The following is a 19,690-nucleotide window of genomic DNA, read 5'->3' as shown; positions in this document are numbered from 1 at the left end:
GAGAGAGAGGCAGCCGGTGAGTGCCCGGCGGGCGGGCGGTCTGGGCCGGCGGACTTTGCTTTTGGCTGGCTGGCCTTGGGGGGTCGCGGAGATTGGGGGACCTGGGCGGGCCAACACCCCCTCTCGTCTCTGGCTCCTTTAACGCGGAGTGGAAATCAAGCAGCCCTCCCGGGGACTCTGGATTCTGGGGAGACCAGATCGACACCTGCGGAGGGAAAGCACCTCACGCAGTTTGCAAGTGTCCATGCGCCCCGCCTGAACGGGGCGCGGAGGCGCTGGCAAATAGGACCTACATGCTGCGGGAGCACGGGGAACTGTGTGGTCGCTGCGGAGTGGGCGGGCTGTGCGCCCTCCCCCCCACCCCTCCCCACCACTCCTCATCCCCCGCCAGCTTCAGGGGCAGCTCTGGGAGCGGGTGGCGGCTGTTGCTCTCAGAGCCAGGGCATTCTGTACCCGCAGGCGACCTTCCTCGGGTGTCTGCGGCCTTCAGATTACCCACTACCCAAAACAGGGCAGACAGCTGGGCGAAGTGCCCCCTCCCGCCAGCCCTGGCACTGCAGTAGCTAGTGCTCTGCTCCTTTCCTCCTGGAGATGGAGCTCGGGCCAGCTGAAGCTCCTGTGCGTCCTGCTGGGCCAGCACTCTGTTCTAAGGGAGTCCACTGCACGTGGACAAGCCCCAAAGCCTGGGAGTGGGGGTGGAGGGTAGTGGGGCAGGCTCAACGAGGCTGGGCTGCCATCTGTCTCCGGTCTGCTTTGGCTGCCCTCGTTAAATTCAAGGTTTTCTTCCCCTGGCAGCTGTAATAGTATGGGCTTGAGGAGCTCACCGCCTGCCGGACTTGGGAAGCCCATTTGCTGCGCATGCTTAGGAACCCTTGGACAGCTAGTTGAGGGGCATTGTCACCACCCTGACCCAACCCTGCTCACAGCTCAGAAGAATGAACCTGAGGGAACAAATACTGTTCCCAAGGTCATCCCTGCTTAGGCCAGTTTCCAAGGTTCCTGTTCTCCTAGGCTTGTCTCCCAGGAGCCTTCCTGTATCAGGTGAGTGGGCAGGTCTGGGAAGGATGACCACAGGGAGGTCCACCCTTGTCCTCAGGGCCCCAGCATTCCTGCATTTGAGTGGGGCTAGGCTCCTATCCTCCAGATTCCTACACCCTCTCCACTTTTCCAGCTGTTACAGGTACATTTGCAGGTGGCAGACCCCTCCCACAGAGCCTTCGCTGGCAGGGCATGGGTCAGTTCGGCCCCCTGGTGGGTTTTTCCCCACTCCAGCTTGTCTTTTGTGAGCAGCTGTTGTCCTCACATCTCACAGTGTAGTGTTGTAGGTACTGGCTCCGATGCCAGACTCTGCGCTGGTTGGTGAGTGCTCTTCCAGGCCCCCCCAGGTACCTCCCTGGTGGTACTTCTTCAAAAAGCATCTACTTATAGGTGAGGGGCCTTGTGGGGACTCCCAGGGCCTTTTGGAGAGAAATAGCCCAGTGAGGGGGAAGCAGGGACTTCCAACCCTGCCAACTTGCCAACCCTGCATGTCAATAACACTCCTGTCGAGAGGGCTAAAGTCTGCTTTAATGATGTGTTTGGTCAGCATGTGAGGCCACACACAGTCCCATGTTGATTGGGTCTGTCCCCATCTCCTAATCCAGGAGGGTGACCATGGGCACCATGCAAATAAGGTTATCCTTGAACAACCTAAGCCTGTCACCATTGAGTCAATTCTCACTCATAGCGACCCTAAAGGACAAGTGTCTCTTAAGGGTTTCCAAGGCTGTCAATATTTTCAAAAGCCTCATCTTGCTCCCATGGCATGGGTGGTGTGCTTGAACTGCTGACTTTTCAGTGAGCAGCTCACATATAGCTCACTGTGTTACCAACCCAAACCAAACCCACTGCTATTAATTTGGTCACCCACAATGACCCTAGGGGACAGAATAGGACTGTCCCTTAGGGATTTCTTAAGCCATCCATCTTTACAGAAACCGACGACCTCATCTTTCTCCCTTGGAGTGGCTGATGAGTTTGAACCTCCAAGCTTGCCATTCACAGCCCGGCACCTGACCCATGGTGTCCCAGGGCCCCCTCTCTAAGCCAGCAGAGCTGCCCTTTCAAGGTATCAGTGCCACTTCTGTTCTCTCCGCCTACCTCAGAGATTATAAAAAGTGACATTGACGTGCTTAAAAATAGCAAGGGTGAGTGGCTGCTGCCATGGGGCCCTGCTTTGGGTTGTTTGTCCCCTAAGTTTTCCACCTTTGCTGCCTACTTGCACCCCTTGGTAGAGCCAGGGGCAGCCCCGGTAAATCCTTGTTCATTGCCATGCAGGCTGCAGTGGCCACAGCAAGTTTGGGCCTCATGGGGTGGGGGTTGTGTCCTACTTTCTGTACTGCAGATTATTCAGCTGCTTTGGGTCATGACAAGGTGCTGACACTCTGGTCTGAGGCTTAGTCACTACCTCGGGAACATATAGAAGGAGGCTTAGTCACTACCTCGGGAACATATAGAAGGGCGTAGAAGTGAACATGGCTGTAGCTACACAAAAGGCACAGGGTGTCAGCGTTCCACTCTGGGATGGGCAGACGAAAGTGGGGCCAGCTAGGACAACAGCTGGTGTACTGCTGGGAACACAGAGACATCAGGGCTTTCTTTGCCAAGGCCCTGGGGAGCCACACCGGGCTTTCCTGTGTGCTGGTGTCCTCTGCTGGCAGCCATCTGAAGTTCATGTGTAGGAAGCCAGCCGCCCTGCCCTGAGACTATGCAGGACTCAGAGTGGGGGAGACAGTGTGAGGCTGCTGGTGGCTGGGGATCGACAGTGGGGGGCTTACTGAGGGGCTTGCCAGAGGCTGGCAGGCCGTTTTGTTTACCTAGGCAGACAGGCTGATGATGAGCCTTCAGATGGATTTCCCAAATGTGCAAAGTGTTTGGCACTGTTCAGCGGGCAGCACTGTTGGAGCGCTGTGTGCAGAGGCTCTGTGTAGGCAGCCCTTAGGAGACTGGCAGGATGGGAACTTGGAGCCTCAGGCTACCAGATAGGGCCCTTGACTCCTACACACATACACACACACACACACACACACACACACACACACCTACATTTTTGCATCCTATGCAATCCCTGCTGTCTGGGGATTCTGTCCAGCTGTCTCTTTTTGTCTTCTCAGTTGGAAGGAAAGTGCTTTGGGGAGAAGGGAGGTTGGGAGGCAGCACGCCCATTCCTGCTCTGTGCTCAGGTGAGGTCATGGGCATGGGCAGCAGAACTGGAGAGAGCTGGGGGATGTGCAGGCCTGGACTGGGGCAGGGGTTTGCACAATGCTAAGCCCATTCTTGTGGTTAAAGTCTCCTGTTGTTGCCCACCTCTTCTCCCTGACTCTCCTTCCCTGCCCTCCCCATCTGCCTGGGGGTGGAGCTAGCGGGGACTGAGGGGATGATTTGCCCAATTTCACCTTAGAGGTTGGGATGCTGATGCACAGTGACCCTGTAGGACAAGGTAGAACTTCCCCTGTGGGTTTCTAAGACTGTAACTCTTGATGGGAGTAGAAAGCCTCAGCTTTCTTCTAGGGAGCTGGTTGGTGGTTTCAAACTGCTGACCTTGCAGTTAGCAGCCCAACGTGTAGCCACTGTGCCACCAGGGCTCCTTCATTTTTTCCCTACTGCATGGTATTTCAGTTTGTGTATGCTTCACATTTTGTGTATCCATACGTCTGTTGATAGGCTATCGTGAATGGCCCTGCAATGAACATTCGTGTCTAAGAATCAGAGTCGCGAGGCAACCAGGCCCTTGATGGCAAAGCTGGATGGTGGTGGTTCTAAATGGAGGATGGGAGCAGGTGGGTGGTACCTGCAGCCAGGTCATGATGCATGTTAACCCCTGGGGAAGATGTGGCTGGTAGCCAGGGTGGGATGTGGGACGCAGAAGAGAGTTGCCTGGAAGTGACAGAGGCCAGGAAGGGTAGAAGAAGGATGCTGCTCCACACGCAACCATCTCCTTATAGCACTGTGGTATATGCCAATCCCTGCTGGCCTGATACTAAACAGAGGGCCTACCCCACCCTATCCTTGACCAGCTTCTTCCCCACCTGGGTTGGCAGTGCCATCTGGGGTGTCGAGGCATGAGTCACCTTGCAGAAAGCCATTTAGCCATTGTTCTTTTGAACGGGGCCACACCTGCTGGATGGGGGTTGACTAGACCTGCTGACCATGCCTCCTGTATTCTGTCCTGGCCACATGGTGAGCCCTGGACAGGGAGATTCAGGTGGAGCTTCCTGTTTGGTGCTCATGCGTGGGCACGGGAAAGGATGTCTGGCCCCTCTTCAGGATATGGAAGCTCCACACTGTGACCCCTCCCAGACCTGCCTCTTAATTTGTTTGCTTTTGGGTGGTAGTAAATATGTGTCCTGGAGAAAGACATCATGCCAGGTGAAGTGGAAGATCAGCAGAACAAGAGCAGCTATGAGATGGACTGGCCCAGTAGCTGTGGCAGTGGGCTACAGTTGTGAGGGTGGCACAGGACTGGGTGGTGTTTTGTTTTGTGGTCTAAGGATCAGGACCAACCCGATGGAGCCTAACAACACCAACACCAACTGTAGACGTGTTGTTTTGTGGTTGTTTGCCACCGGCTGTTTCACCTCACTGTTTGAGTATGCGGAGTAGAGCCGGGCTCTGGGGGTTTTCAGAGCCGGGCCTTTGGGAAGCAGATCCCCAGGTCTCTCTTGCAGGCATTTCTGGGTGGGTGGGTGGGTGCAAACCACTAAGCTTTGGTGAATAGTGAGTGTTGATTTGTTTGCTCAACCCAAGGACTCCTCAGGGCATGGTCCTATGCAAACCACCCCCAAGCTACTGCCATCAAGTCAATGCTGACTTGTAATGACGCTCTTGGACAGTGAAGAACTGTGCCACGGAGTTTCTGAGGCTGTCCATCTTTACTGGGATAGACATCCTGATCTTTCTTCTATGAAGTAGCTGTGGTTGCTAACCACCTAACAGTGCCGACAGTCCCACCAGATCTCCTTGACAAGCCCGAACCAAACCTGCTGCCAACCATGGATTCCAATGTACTGACCGTAGGACAGAGCAGACCTGCCCCTGTGGGTTTCTGAGGCTGTCAATCTTTCTGAGAGTAGAAAACCTCATCTTACTCCTAAGGAGCAACTGGGGTGTTCGAACTGCTGACCTTGAGGTTAGCAGCTCACCATGTGACACATTGTGCCACTCAGGTTCCTTAAGATCTGTTGTGCTCAGCGTGACTGCTGTGAGTTGTTCCAGCAAAGTCACAGTCCCTCAGGGGTAGTGGGAGCCAGCAGAGGCTGCCTCGTACTGGGTCTACAGTCTGAAAGGTGTCCCTCCAAGCGTGAATTCTGACCCAGTCCAGACAGCTGGGGCGATGATAAAGTGTGGCCGAAGAAGAGAGTCTGAGAACCAGATCCACTTCCACTTTGGGAAACTGAATCCTGATGATCCTGACCATACAACTAGCAGTGATGCTGGGAATTTCCTACCATGCCCCAGGCTTGGAATATTAGCCCTCACACACAGGGTGTCTCTGCTTTGTCCTCTGGGCCCCAGAGTTGTCTCCCTGTCTGTCTACAGCTCTTCCTTGCCAAACTATTCTTAGATGCTGCCTGTAGAGAGACTTATGGCTTGACTCAACTTGAGTCTTGTTCTTGGTAAAGAGGCTGCGTCATAATCCCGTCCACCAACTGTTAGGACGAAGCCCCATTGGGTCCTCAGTGGAGTCAGAGGGAGGAGCAGACCCAGCCTGATGAGGGCACTTAGCCAGGGACAGAATGGGCTTGGGCTCAGAGACAGAGGCACAGCCTCCTGGGACATCACTACCACGCAGATAGGCTGGACGTGCCTGAAAAGAGGCCAGCCCTCTCCGCCGACACCACCGTTTGCTAAGAAAAACCGGTGTCAGACCCAGACTCTTCCTTCCTCATTGGAGGGACTACCTGTGGTGACGAGATGTTGGGGGCTGGGAAGGGCTTTCACGGGTTTCTGAAGGAGAGCAGGAAGCCCCTTGGCTATCATTTGAAGAGCGTTCTTCTATTTCACTTCACCCTTGGTAGTCCCTCTGGTGAGGAGCCAGGTGAGCCTGGGGACTCTTTGTCCGGCAGGCTGGAGTGGCCCAGTGCCGAGGCTCATGGGGTGCTCTGGGCCAGCAGAGGTTTGGCTGGGAGTGGAGGTGTTGGCACGTGTGAAATGGGCCTTGGCTTCTGGTTGGTGGCGGGCAGCTGGAAGGGGAGTAGGACTGCAGCCCGGGCAGTGCCTATGGGGGAGGCACTTGAGCACTCATGGTATACTGAGCACTTTCTGTGTCTTCCTGCCCATCCATGGAAGATGCCCATCTACTGCCTGTACAACGTGTAGTGGCCCCAGAACTTTGAGAAGGATGGGCCTCTGGGATGTCCCAAGCTGTAACCTTTCCAGAAGCAGATTGCTGCCTCTTCCTGCCACACAGCGGCTGGTATGTTCAAACTGCCAGCCATGTGGCTAGCTGCTGAATGCTTAACCTCTGCACCAGCAGGACCCTTCCCATAAGGCTTAAACCAACAAAACCCAACCCCTGGCCAGTGAGTTGATTCCAACTCACAGCAGCTCTACAGAACAGGGAACTGCCCCTGTGGGCAGACAGCCTCATCTTTCTCCCATGTTGCAACGGAAGGATTTGTGGTTAGCAGCCCAAAGCCTAATCCACTACACCACAGCGAATATGGGGTTTACTGCAGGGATGTGGAGTCCAGCCACCCCATCTCCTTTGCCTACTGGGTTGCAGGCAGCACCCTTGGGACACAGAGGTGGTCCCCATGTTGTTGAGGAAGCAGAGTGACATTCTGCTGATGCTCCAATGCCAGTGAGGTGTCCTTCTGGGTGGCAGCTGACACCTCAAAGATTGTTGCAAGGTAGTCCTGGCCCCAGAGACCCTCCTTCCTGCCTCAAATTCTGGCTGCCAGTGAGCAGCTCCAGGAGCCCTGGTGGTGTAGTGGTTCCACACTGGGCTGCTAACCCCACAGTCAGCAGTTTGAAACCACCAGCTGCTCCTTGGGAGAAAGATGGGGCTCTCTACTCCTGTCAAGCAATCCACAGGGGCAGTTCTACCCTGTCCTAGAAAGTCAATGGCACTGAGTTTGGGGAGAAGTCCCAGAACCCTGCAGGGCCCACAGACACCCATCAGGGGTCTCTGCCTCCTTACTGAGTTCACAGAGTAGAACCTGATAACTGCAAACTCCAAGCACACACCTCCCTCAAGTCACCTACATTGATGCCACTTGGCCAGGTGAAACTTCAGACTATATTGGTGCCTCTGGAAGCACTTTCAGGCTGCCTGTCTCTGCTCTCCCAGCTGAAGCCTTGCCTCCAGCAGCCCCTGCACCATGGGCAAGTACAGGCAGAAGGGCAATGGTCTGCATAGCCGCTGGTGGACAGGGAGCCAAGAGGGTGGGTTTGCTTACTTGCTGTGCAGGTGTCAGGGAGGTTCCATGGTGGACTGGCAGGGAGCATGCTGGGAGAAAGAGTCCTGTTCATACTCACAGGCACCTTCTAGGAGCCTGCTGAGGGCCCTTGGGAGCCTCAGTGAACAGGGTGAAGCTGGAAGGCAGGCAGGCAGGTGCTAGGATGCAGTAGGGTGAAGGGTTTGGAGGGCAGCAGGCCTGGCTTGAGTGGGGGGTGAGGGGCTGGAGAGAAAGGCAGTCCCTGATGGTCCCCTCCCCAGGGGCTGGTTTTCCTCTGGTCCTTCCTTCCCAATGACCGCGTCTTTGTCAAGGCTGAAGCTGCTGGGCTCTGAGTCACTCCTCTGGGTCTACGCCAGCCTGAAGACAAGCCAATGGCTCTGTGAAGGACCGCAGGCTGCCCCTCTGATCACAGAACCTGCCCCTTGCCATTTCCTCAGCACTGGTGCTGAGCCGTCTGCCTCTGCCTCCCCTCAAAGCCCTGATCTGCAGCTGGTGGGGGTGACACTTGGCATCTCAACAGTGGGCATCAGTGGTCAGAGTGGTCAGGCATGTGGCCAGGCAAGGACCATGAAAGGGTAATGATAGTCATCTCCTCTGACATCCCCAGAGCAGGGCTGTCCCAGGGGGATGGTCCTCCATCACATGGGTCTTGAGGCAGACCAAGGGCTCTGGGCACAAAGGTGGTGCATTCCCACCTGGAATGAGGGGCACCAGCATGGAGGTTGAGATTTCTAACACATCACGTTGGGGACGTACTGGGCAGAGATGGCACCTCAGACTGGCCAGAGATGTGCAGCACAAAGTCCACACAGGCCTTGTGTGTCAGCACGCTCCCGGGGGACTGTCTTGCTCTGTCTCCTGCTGCCTTTGGCCCCAGCACCTGTGAGATGGCTAGCAGCCCATCTTTTAGGGCCTGCAGCCCCTGCAGACATTGTGCATCACCATGCAGACACCTCACCTGTGTACAGGTATTACAGGTTGGGGATGGTCCACTGAGCACATCCCCACTGTGCCCGTGGGGGCCAATAGAAGCAGTGCTGGGGAGGGACAGTGAGAGGGTGAATGAGCATGCATCGGCCTGCTGTGTCCTGAGGTAGTGTTACATCCTGGGAATTCCAGACATACTGGGTCCAGCTAGGCCTATGCCCCACCCTGGTCCCAGCTGCTAACAGAAGGTGCTCAATTCAGACATACTGGGTCCAGCTAGGCTTATGCCCCACCCTGGTCCCAGCTGCTGGCAGAAGGTGCTCAGGTCCTGACCAGTGATGGGGAGAGGGTCCCAGTGGCCTGGAGCATGGTGACATTGTCATCCGAGGCAGAGCCGCTTCCTTCCCCTCTGAGCTGCTGGCTGCATCTATAGTGCTGGTGGCAGGTTCAGCCTGCTTAGACCTCTGGTCAGCAGTGGCCTTGTCTGGGCAATCAACTTACCAGGGTGTGGCCAAGGGAGGTGACATAGATAGTGAGCCCTGAGGGTCTTGGCTTCTTCCACCCACTGCCCTTCCAGGGAGCATACTTTTGGGGTCCTTTGTTGAGATGGTCATGCTTGTCCCTGCCAGTGTCATGGCCTCTGTCTCTGGTGTGGCCACTCTAAGGCCAGATAGCGGAGCAGACAGAATTGGCCATGGCCCACGTGAGGGTGGTGTCTTTCCCCCCATCTCCCTCTGACATGGGGCATAACTCATATCTCTTCCTAGAGAGTGTTCCTGGGCCACACACCAACAGGCATCTGAGACCCAGTGAGCCACCCCTTTTTTTCCCTCTGTCCTTTCTATGGAGAAGAAAACCCTTCCTGGTCCTGGGGTGCCCCATGCTGGTGCACAGCACCCCCAAAACCACGCAGCCGTGAGCTGGTCCACTTAAAACTTGGCGCACTTTTTCAGACACTCAGACACGCATGTGCACACACAGCACACAGATGTACACAGAGCACATGATGCACGCAGACATGTGTGTCCACATTGCACATGGCATAGAAATGTGTGTACACAGCACAGAGATACATGTGTACACATTGTATGTGATCACAGAGACACAATCATATACACATAGTGCACAGAGAGACACATGTGCACACAGGCACATGCACATATTGCTCATGAGCATACACATGTAAATACAGCATAGACACATAGTTATAAATGTGCACACACCTCACCAACACATGTACACACCGTCCATGGACATGTGTACGGGCACACAGCATAGATGCCCGAGGTTATACGTACATACGGAGCTCGCTAACTCAGGCGTGTGTGCATCACCACCCATTCAGCAGCACCATCTCTCCCCCGTGGCTCCCCTCGGGATTTGGACAGCCTCATTGGTCTTGTGCTTTTGGCCACAGAGCTGAGTCACCAACCCCTCCCTCCCTCCGTTTGGGGAGCCCCCACCCCTGGGCTCTGAGGCATCTTGGAGCCTGGGAGGAGAGCTGTGCTGAGCCCACATTCACTCATGGACAACTCTCACTCTTGCCTGGGACATGCCTGCCTTGTGGCCTTCCCTCTGATCTTGCCTCTGAGGTCCCATGCACGGTTGGGGGGGGGGGGCGTTGCAGAGGGTGTTCCTGTGTATGAGCTGCCAAGCAGCCCTCCTGGGTTGGAAGAGGCTCCCTGAGTGGCTGGGGGCTGAGGTGGTGTGACCTCCCACTGGCTGGTAGTGGGGCTGGGCACTGTGGCCCGGGAAAAGAACAGGAGGTCTGGGGTCTGGCTGTGTGATGGGGCTGTGTTTGCAAGTTGGGGTCGCTGCCATGGTCCTGCAGTGCCTGCTCACTGGCTATGGCTCCAAGGAGGGAGACAGCTCTGCCCGCTGCCAGCTAGTGTCACGGGCATTGATGCAGCAATTCAGTCAGTGCCGGTGTTTGGGGTTCGGGCAGGAACTCTGATGTACGGAGGAAGTTTGGTCTCCCGGTGCCAGCCAGTGCTGCAGCCTGCCCTCCACTGCTCACTAAATTCATTGTCCCTCTTCCCACAGACTGTGTGACCGTGGGAGGCAGCCTCCAAGAGAACCATGTGTATCATCTTCTTTAAGTTTGACCCTCGCCCTGTTTCCAAAAATGCTTACAGGTAACCCCCACTCGTCATGTCTCTCCTGGTGCTTTTTGAACTAGTGTCCATTGCACCCAGGCATCCTTATTTGCAAGGGATGAGGTGTTGGTGTTGCTGGATTATGCCCACTATGGCCAAGGGACAGAGCAGGTGACCTGGAGGCTGGTGTGTAGCCACCTGGGGGCGGTGGGGGGTCACTGAGCTTCCCAGTCTGTTCCCACAGGGTGGTGAGGACAGGGGAGAGGGTAGCCAGAGAGCCTGGGCCAGGCCCACAAACTCAGCCCACTGATCTGGAAAGGCCTGGCCGTGCTCTCTGGGACAGAGGTCAGTCACTGCAGAGTGGGGAATGCTGGCAGACTGGGACCCTGAGCTGACATGTGGGTGTGAAGTCCCAACACTGACCACAGCTGTCAGGGTGCACGGCTGAGAGGCTGAGGCTGGGGAGTGCAGTTGGCCGTGGATGGTGAACATGAACCTGACTTGGGCTGCTAGCCCACGTGGCCTCCTGTGGCACTGTGCATGCGTGTGGGGTGGGGGGGGGGAGTAGTGGCAGAGCTGAGGGGGCCAACTGGAGGAGGGGCCAGCTGGAGGCACTGGGCTCCCTGTCTTTGATCCTTCACTTATAAAGACGACAACGTGGAAGGTCTGACCACAAGCATTTGGAATTGCTCATCCATGCAACCAACTGGGAAGTTAAGATCATTTTGAGATTTGCAACAGCAAATAATTTGAAATGTTTCAGCCACGTCTTGATGTGAGCCCCCCACAGAATGGCACCATCACCAAATTGCCTGGTACTGTGGCCAAGTCAGCTCACTTCAGCCCAGAACGCAGGACACCGTGTCTGCTGCTCTTGGTAAATAGATGGGTGTAAACAGGTCTGTGGAGTCCGTTAGGTCCAAGGCGTGCCTTGAGTGACCCAGAAGAGAGCACCTGCATGAAGGGAGACCCGGCAGCAGAGAGCACGCAGACGCTCTGCGCACACACCCCCGATGTCAGCGCCGTCAAGCCCGTGCCCACGTAGGGCAACGCGGCGCAGCGAAGAGCATAATGAAATGTGGCCCCGGTCCTGCGCCATCTTGAGCCTGTTGTTGCAGCCACTATGTCAAACCATCTCATGGGAGGTCTTCCTTTGCCCCTCTTTTCGCTGACCCTCTACCATACTAAAGGTGACCTTCTCCAGGGATTGGTCCCTCCGGATCACAGGCGGTTTGTAGACCTAGCTGGAGGCAGCCCTCTAGGGTGCCAGCAGAAGCTGTGCGTTGCAAGGCAGTCTGTGCTGGGGCCACTGGGTGGGGCTTACCACTTGCGCTGCCTCAAGGCCGGATGCAGGGAAACCATCCACTGCGCAAGGAGCCAGGTGCCAGCAAAACACCTGCAGAAGCCTGCAGAGAAAGCGTCTCCTTCTCTTCCTGTTGCTCTCCAGTGCCATCTACTGGCAAAGCATAACACAAGTCTAGCTGTAATGAACGTCCTGTGGATCCTGACTAAACACAGTGTTTACGCATTGGACTGCTCACCACAAGGTTAGCAGTTTGAACCCACTGTGGGAGAAAGAAGAAGTCAAGAGTTACAGTCTGGGAAACCCACAGGGGCCGTTCTACCCACTCCTCTAGGGTCCCTACTGAGTCTAGCTAGCTATAAAGAGATTTCAGTTTCATCATCACAGAAGCCTCCCACTGGGCTCAGTGTTGTGCTGCTAACTTTAAGGACGGCCTTTCAAACTCACCAACCAACAGAAGGCGGATGGTGCCTGGCTACAAAAAGATAGAGCGTCTGGGGTCTTAAAGGCTTGACGTTACACAAGCCGCCATTCGGCCCACATGGAAGAAGCACACCACTGGTGTGATCATGAGGAGTCATTGGGACCGGGTAATAGGCATCAGAAGACACATAACAAGCAAACAAACAAAAACATATTGTTGAGAACAAGGGTGGGGGGGGACCAGAGACCCAAAGCCCATCTGTAGACAATGGAACAATCCCCCCACAGAGAGGCCACAGGAAGGGATGAGTCAACCAGGGGGCAGTAAAACATCGATGAAACACACAATATTCCTCTGGTTCCTTGAGGCTTCTTCATCCCCCACTATCACGACCCCAGTGCTGCTCCTCAGTTCAGACGAGACTGGAGCATGTACACAGGTATGGAAAAGAGATGGGGGCTCCTGTCACACGGAATCCAGGAACAGGAGTGGGAATAGTGATACCAGAAGGGCAGGGAGAAGAGGGGGAGAAGAAGGGAGAAAGGGGGAACTGATTGCAATGATCAACACATAACCATACACCCCTCTCCAGGGGGAAGAACAACAAAAAACATGGGAGAAGGGAGACAGCGGTCGGTGTAAGATAATAATTTATAATCTATCAAGGGGGTATGAGGGTGGGGGGCATGGAAGAGGAGCTGATACCAAGGGATCAGTGGAAAGGAAATGTTTAGAAAAGAATGAAGGCAACATATGTATAAGCATGCCTAATGCAATCAATGTATGGATTGTAACAAGAGTTGTAAGAGTCCCCAACAAAGTGATCTTTTAATAATAATTCTTAAAAAACAACTCACCAACCAACTTGGGAAAATGAAGCGTTCTCCTCTTCTAAAGATTGACAGCTCACAACCCCTGGTGAGCAGTTCTGTTCTGTCCTACAGGGTTTGGGTTTGTTCTGTTTCACTCAGCAGGAGGAGTCCTTGGGTGGTACAAATGGTTCTTGAATAGGAACCAACAGAAGTGCTTCTAAAGAAAAGCTTGGTAATCGACTGCCCCACTCAGTCCCTGGAAACCCAAGAGACCAGGACCTGCAACAGATGCATGCATCTGTGAGTGTGGTACAGACACCCTTCGAGTCAGTGGTAGTTGCAGGGTGCTCTCAGTGGGCATAGGGTGGGGGCAGTTGATAGCACACACACACACACAACCTGAGAAGGGAGTATGAACATAGCCTGGGCAGTGCCAGCTCTGGCCCAGTGCCATCAGTCTTCCCCCCCCCCCACCGCCCCCCACTTGCTGCCCTGTCCCCGCAGCAGCAGGGCTGCCCCACATTCAGGCATGGCAAGCCATCCCTCTGGGCCCCACTTAGAGTCATGTCCCACTGCCTCTGGCCTCCAGGATGTTCTCTGGGGAGCTGGGCTCCTCGAACCTGTGATCTGCCCACGCGGCCTCCTCAGTGTGCTGGGCCCTCCCTGCTGGTGGGCTTTTGGGGGAGCCTTGGCACATCCTACATCTCTTGACCTTGTGGAGTCTACTCTGCCCTGTTCTCCAGGCCCATCAGTGCCGGGACATTGCTCCTCAGGCCTGTGTCGCCTGCCTCAGATGCGGCTCCTGTTTGTGCTGTGAGTTCTAGTTCTAGGAATGAGAGGAATGCTGTGGGTGAGAAAGCCTTCAGGGTGTGGGAAAAGCTGGCTCAACAGGTTTCCACTTGGCCTGGGCCTCACCCTCCCAGCATTGCCTGGGTCCCAGTGACCCAGCGGTGCTCCGTAGGGGCAGCGGTCTTTGGAAGGAATTCTGTTTTATGTATTAGTGATAATACATAAGGCATACATAAAGGGAAAGGCATAACCCACGAAAATGTTCAAAGTAAAATGTGAGTTCCCATAAGCCACCATGGGAGCAGAACTCTGAGCTGGCCCCAAGGTTCTTGCCCCTGCTGTGTGTAGGGGCCAGGCCCCCATGACTCCGGTACATCAAGGCAAAGGGGAAGAGATGCGCTGATGTAATTAAGTCCCCAGTCAGTGGGATCGTCCTCTTTTCTGGTGACCCCTTTCTGGTGACTCACTGCTCTCAAGCCAGTTCTGACTCGTAGTGACCGTGCAGGGCAAGGGCGAACTGTCCCTGTGAGTTTAAGACTGGTACTGTTAGCGGGAATAGAAAGTCTCATCTTTCTCCCAAGGAGTGGTTTTGAACTACTGACCTTGTGGTTAGCAGCCCAACGAGCGGCCACTATCCCTCCAGGGCTCCTCAATCCCTTACTTCACCAAGCATGCTGTCCGTCTTGAGAGGAACTGTTCGCTCCTGAGAACATGAGACAAGTCTTTCCAACTCCCTTCTTTTTTTTAAAATTATTTTTTTAGATCATTTTATTGGAGGCTCTTACAACTCTTGTTACAATCCATATATCAATTGTATCCAACATATTAGTACATATATTCCATCATTCTTTTCTAGATATTTACTTTCCATTGAGCCCTTGGGATCAGTTCCCCTTTTTTTCACCCCTAACCTCCTCCCCACCAACCCTCGTGGCCCCTTGATAGATTGTAGATTGTTAATTATTTTCAAATCTCACACCAACGCGGTCTCCCTTCCCCTCTGGTTTCTGTTGTTCTCCCCCCTGGATTGGGGTGTGTGGTTATGTGCCCTTCATTGTGATCGGTGCCCCCCTCCCTCCCCACCTCTCCCCTGCTTCCCCTACCCTTTTGGTATCTCTGTTCCCATTCCTGTTCCTGGTTCATGTGTTGTGAGCTTTATCTCTTGACTACACCTATGTACATGCTCCCGTGTAGTCCAGAGTGGGAAGCGGCACTGAGATCCTGATGTGGGGGGGGGGCGGTTTGAGGAGGCCTCCAGGGATCATGACCCATTAGTGCTCTACTGCACCCTGATTGACTCCTCCCCTCCCTGCAGCCCCTCTGTGGGGGGATGTTCCATTGTCCATAGATGGGCTTTGGGTCTGTGCTCCAACACCCCTCCATTCTCACCAATGCATTTTTGTTTGTTTGTTTACTGTTTGTTGTGAATCTTCTGATGCTCATTGTCCAGTCTCAATGACACCTCACGATCGCACCAGCTGATGTGCTTCTTCCATGTGGCCTTGTTGCTTCACTGTTGGATGGCCACTTGTTTACCTTCAAACCTTTAAAACCCCAGATACTATATCTTTTAATAGCCAGGCACCATCCTCTGTCGTAACTACATCTGCTTATGCACCAATTTTGTCTTCAGCAATAGGGTGGGGTGGAGGGTGAGCATTACAGAATGCTAATTTGTTAGAACAAAGTGTTCTTGTATGGAGAGAAAATATGAGCCGAAGCCCAAGGCCCATCTGCAGCCTCAGTGTATTGCCTTGTAAATATATGTACATAGGCCAGTACCTCTATTTTTATGGATTAATGTGCTTACATAAATGCACACCTCTGTTAATCTCCCTATCCATGCCTTTGCTTCCTAGAGCTTGCCTCTGTTTCCTTTTGCCTCCTCCTGCCCCACCTGCCCATCCCTTTCCCCCTTCTTCCACCTCTTAGTGCTTCCTCTCCACCAGCTTGGTGTTGCTCTAACACTCACAGGCTCTCTGCCCTCTCCTCGATGCTAGTTTCGATTCCCCTGTCCATGAAGCTGTCCGCTCACCACACCCTTCTCCCCATCTCCTTCTTCCCCCTAGAGCTTCCGGGGGGCCATTGGCCCCATTGCCTTCTCCCCAAGCTTCCCTCCCATGTCCGTCCCATATAAGTAGGCAAACCAGCAATGTCCTAATCTGAACAATAAGAAAACATATGGTTGAATAAAGAAAAGGAAAGAGAAAAGAAAAAAATGCAACACAGGTCCAGGGCTGTTCGCTGGCACCCATGAGTCCCTCCCCCCCTGGTCCTGGGGGAGATCCGGGGGCTGCCCCTCCTCACCTGAAGTCCATTTGGGGGGCTTCTCGGGGGTTCTGTGGGTCGGTTTTACTCCAGTTGCCGATCTGTTATGCTCCATTCCCACACTATCTCCCCGCCGCGTGTCCCCATTATGGTCCCCTGCCACTGTATGCTCCAGTTAGGGGACAACATGCCTTCAGCTGTTGGCAGTCCCACAGTCCTCTCGGTGCCCCAGCAGCTCCATGCAGGGACCTCATCCTCTGGGCTTGGTGTGCCCTATGGAGTCTAGGCCGAATGCCCCTTTCTCTTTTCCCTTCTTGGTTTGCTTCCCTGTGGGCATAGTAAGTCGGCTCCTTTCCCCTACCTGAAAGTCTAGTGTCGTTCTCTGCAGGACACACTTCCAGGGCGGGGCTCAGGCTGGGGCTGGTCGGGACTGGCCCTGTAGTCCAGTCTTTTCATGGATTCCACCATGTGTTAACATCGCCCTCCTGGTTTGGTGTGCCATGGTGGGGTCTGTATGCGCACTCCAATTCTGTGGAGACACAACCAATACCCTCCCCCTGGGTGGGTTAGTGCCCTGCTCCCTCCATGTCATCATCTCAGTTTCTCCCCACCCTCCTTCTCCCTCCTCCTTCCCCCTTTCCCTTCTTTGTGTTGGATTCACACGTACCTCCCTGGGTGTGGTCTGACCTCCACCTGACTGCCTATGCCTCCACGTGTATATTGTGAGATAAGTGTCTTTTCTTCTATTCCTGCTGTGCTGATTACACTTCCCTCAGGGGACTCAATATACTTGTCCTTTTGTGATTGGCTGACCTTCCAACTCTTCCCATGGAATGACGTGTTTCATGTGATCGTCTGTGCTTTTCAGTGCTGCGTAGTACTCCATTGTGTGTATGTGCCAGAGTTTACTAATCCATTCATCTATCGATGGAAATTTAGGTTGTTTCCAACTCTGTGATTTGAATTGCACCACAGTAAACATTGGAACGCAGATGACTGGTAGTGTTTTATTTCTTACCTCCTCTGGGTATATGCCCAGTAGAGGGATGGCTGGGTCATAAGGTGGATCAATTTCCATTTTCTTTAAGTATCGCCAGATCGCTTTCCACAGTGGCTGTACATATCTACCCGGCCACCAGCAGTGGAGGAGGTTTCCTATTTCACCACATCCCCTCCAACATTTGTTGCTTTCCGGTTTTCTGACTTGGGTTAACCTCAGGGGTATTAGATGGTATCTCATGGTTGTTTTAATTTGCATTTCTCTTATGGCTAATGACCGGAAACACTCTCTCATATGCATGCTGGCCATATGAGTCTCCTCCCTAATGAAAGTTCTTTTCCCCACTTCCTTAGGGGGGGTTAACTGTTTTCCTCTTTTTGCAGGCCAGGAGGATGTGTAGATTTTAGTTATAAACTCTTTGTCTGCTGTGTCATTACTAAAAATCCTCTCCAAGTCTGTGGGTTGCCTTGTTACCCTCTTGGTGAAGTCTTTCACGGTGCACAGGTGTTTTATTCTTATTAAATCCCATTTGTCGGTTTCCAGTTCACCCATGTGTGTACCCTTCCCTATTGCAGGGAGCCTATGTATTCCCTAGGCCAGTGATCTTAGGCTAGTCCCGATTCCAGCCTCCCTTCTAAGGAGCATTCTGGGTGAATTTCTCCCAGCTCAGAATGGTTTGTTGTTCTGAACACTCACCAGAATCCCCACTGCCTGTGAGTCAGTTTCAACTGTAAATCTTTCATGGGAGCAGAGAACCTCATTTTCCCCCCTGGGAGCAACTGGTGGGTTTGAACTACCAACCTTGCTGTTAGCAGCCCAACATCTAACCCATAGTGCCATTAGGGCTCAACAGTCCACAGTATATTTAATAGAGAAAGATCCACCACATGATGGGTTGACACAGCAGTTACAATGGACTCAAACACAGCAACAATGGTGTGGGTGGTGCAGGGTCCAGGCAGAGTTCTGTTCTGTTGTGCATGGGGTCACTAGGAGTCAGAACCAATATGATGGCACCTGATAATGATTAGAAGGGAGCCCTGTTGCATAGTGGGCTACACTAATGACAAGGTCAGCAGTTCAAAACCACCAGCCACTGTGTAGGAGAAAGATGAGGCTCTCTACTCCTGTAAAGAGTTACAATCTGGAAAACCCACAGGGGCAGTTCTGCCCTGTCCTATTATAGGGTCCCTAATGAGTTGGAATTGTGAGTTTGAAAAGTGTAACAACTGTTAGTTGGTTTTGAGTTCATCAAAAGGGTAATTATTGTTGTAGAAGAAACAATATCACTGAATTGTATACCTGGGATTAGTTGAAAAAGTATATCCCTTGCTGTGTATATTATATTTAATAAAGTAAATATTGTAAAAGGGTGGGGAGGGGCAGTTACCTAAGTGGGCTTGGCCTAATCAGTTGGGGCCCTTAAAAGAGATGGGATTCTTCCTGAAGGAGAGATTGGATGCCTGAAGGCAGTTCTGCCTCAACCTTGACAACGTGAAGCCCCAAGGTCAGCTTCCAGGGGTGAGTCAGCTCAGCCAATAGCCAGAGAGACAAAGGGACCTCAGGTCCAGTGCTGCACGAATTCAAACTCTGCTAACAGCTACATGAACGTGGACAAGGATGAGACCCCTACCCGCTGGCAGACCCTGGACAGAGGACCCAGCTAAGTTCCTGGCTCCAGAAGCTGAGATAACAACAGCCATCATTTTTAGCTACTACCTTTGAGTATTTGTCATGCAGTGGTAGCACACTGGTGCACCCCCATTGTCATACTCGTTGTTTTCAGAGTGCCTGTGTAGCTTGATGGGACTGTGACTCTTAGGTGACCTGATACCCTTCAGGGGGGTGAAGGGGTCATCACTAAGATAGGATTGCTGGCTCTCCTAGGCTGGGTTCTCTAGAGAAGCAAAACTGACATGTTCCCCACACAGTTGTAGAGGCATGGTTCACATAGTTGTAGAGTTTCAAGGGCATGGGCCTGATGTCAGGCTGACGGCTTCTTCTGGCTCATATAGCTGCAGAGGCTGCTGACTTCAAGACTGACAGACCAGACAGGAGAGACAAATAAATACATCAGTGGCAGGTAAGGTGGCAAGCCACTGACAATTCCTAGAGCCAGCAGGCATTAAGACAGCCTACTTGGATTAAGTCCAAAGGACCAGAGATCAAGGAGTCAGATTCAAGATCCAGATTCTGAAAGCAAGCAAGCTTTCCCATAGTGCCCACATATATTGGAAGCAGGCCACACCCCCTGAGGAAGCATCCTTTCAATTGCATGGAGGTGATCACATTATATTAGATTTCATTATATTAGGTGATTATACTATATTACATTATGGAGATGATTACATTATATTAGATTACATTATATTAGGTGACTACATTGTAACTTCAAAACCACTGAGAATCTTAGTGCACCCAGGTTGATACACAACCTTGACCATCACCCCAGGTGTTTCACAAGGCACATGACCTATAAACTGCTGCTGAACCAGCCTTGGTGCAGTGGGTCATCCATGGTTTCCATTATTAGAAACAAGTACAGTCACATGGTGTATTAGTCTGGGTACTTTGGAGAAACAAATCCACAGCAACTCATGTATAAGAGAGAGTTTTATGTAAAGAAAATGTG

At 53.1% G+C, this 19,690-nt stretch overlaps 1 protein-coding gene across 3 annotated transcripts in view; it reads left to right on the top strand.

The window, feature by feature from the left end:
* Positions 1 to 19,690, top strand: part of TANGO2 (transport and golgi organization 2 homolog) — a 40,486-nt gene continuing 20,796 nt past the window's right edge. The window contains exons 1-2 of one of the 3 annotated variants that reach the window (XM_045291585.1): positions 1 to 16; positions 10,410 to 10,501. In XM_045291585.1, the coding sequence (XP_045147520.1) occupies positions 10,446 to 10,501 (56 nt within the window). In that variant the 5' untranslated portion in view covers positions 1 to 16; positions 10,410 to 10,445. Of the gene's footprint in view, positions 17 to 3,716; positions 3,819 to 10,409; positions 10,502 to 19,690 lie in introns of those variants that run through there. The other 2 variants (XM_004701200.2, XM_045291586.1) reach the window with 2 other exon arrangements.

This window comes from Echinops telfairi, unplaced genomic scaffold (genome assembly GCF_000313985.2).
Source record: "Echinops telfairi isolate 266 unplaced genomic scaffold, ASM31398v2 ScPeMD7_70;HRSCAF=299, whole genome shotgun sequence".
Taxonomy (NCBI): Eukaryota; Metazoa; Chordata; class Mammalia; order Afrosoricida; family Tenrecidae; genus Echinops; species Echinops telfairi.
The sequence above is the reverse complement of the archived record's forward strand: the minus strand, read 5'-3'. Positions and strand labels throughout refer to the sequence as shown.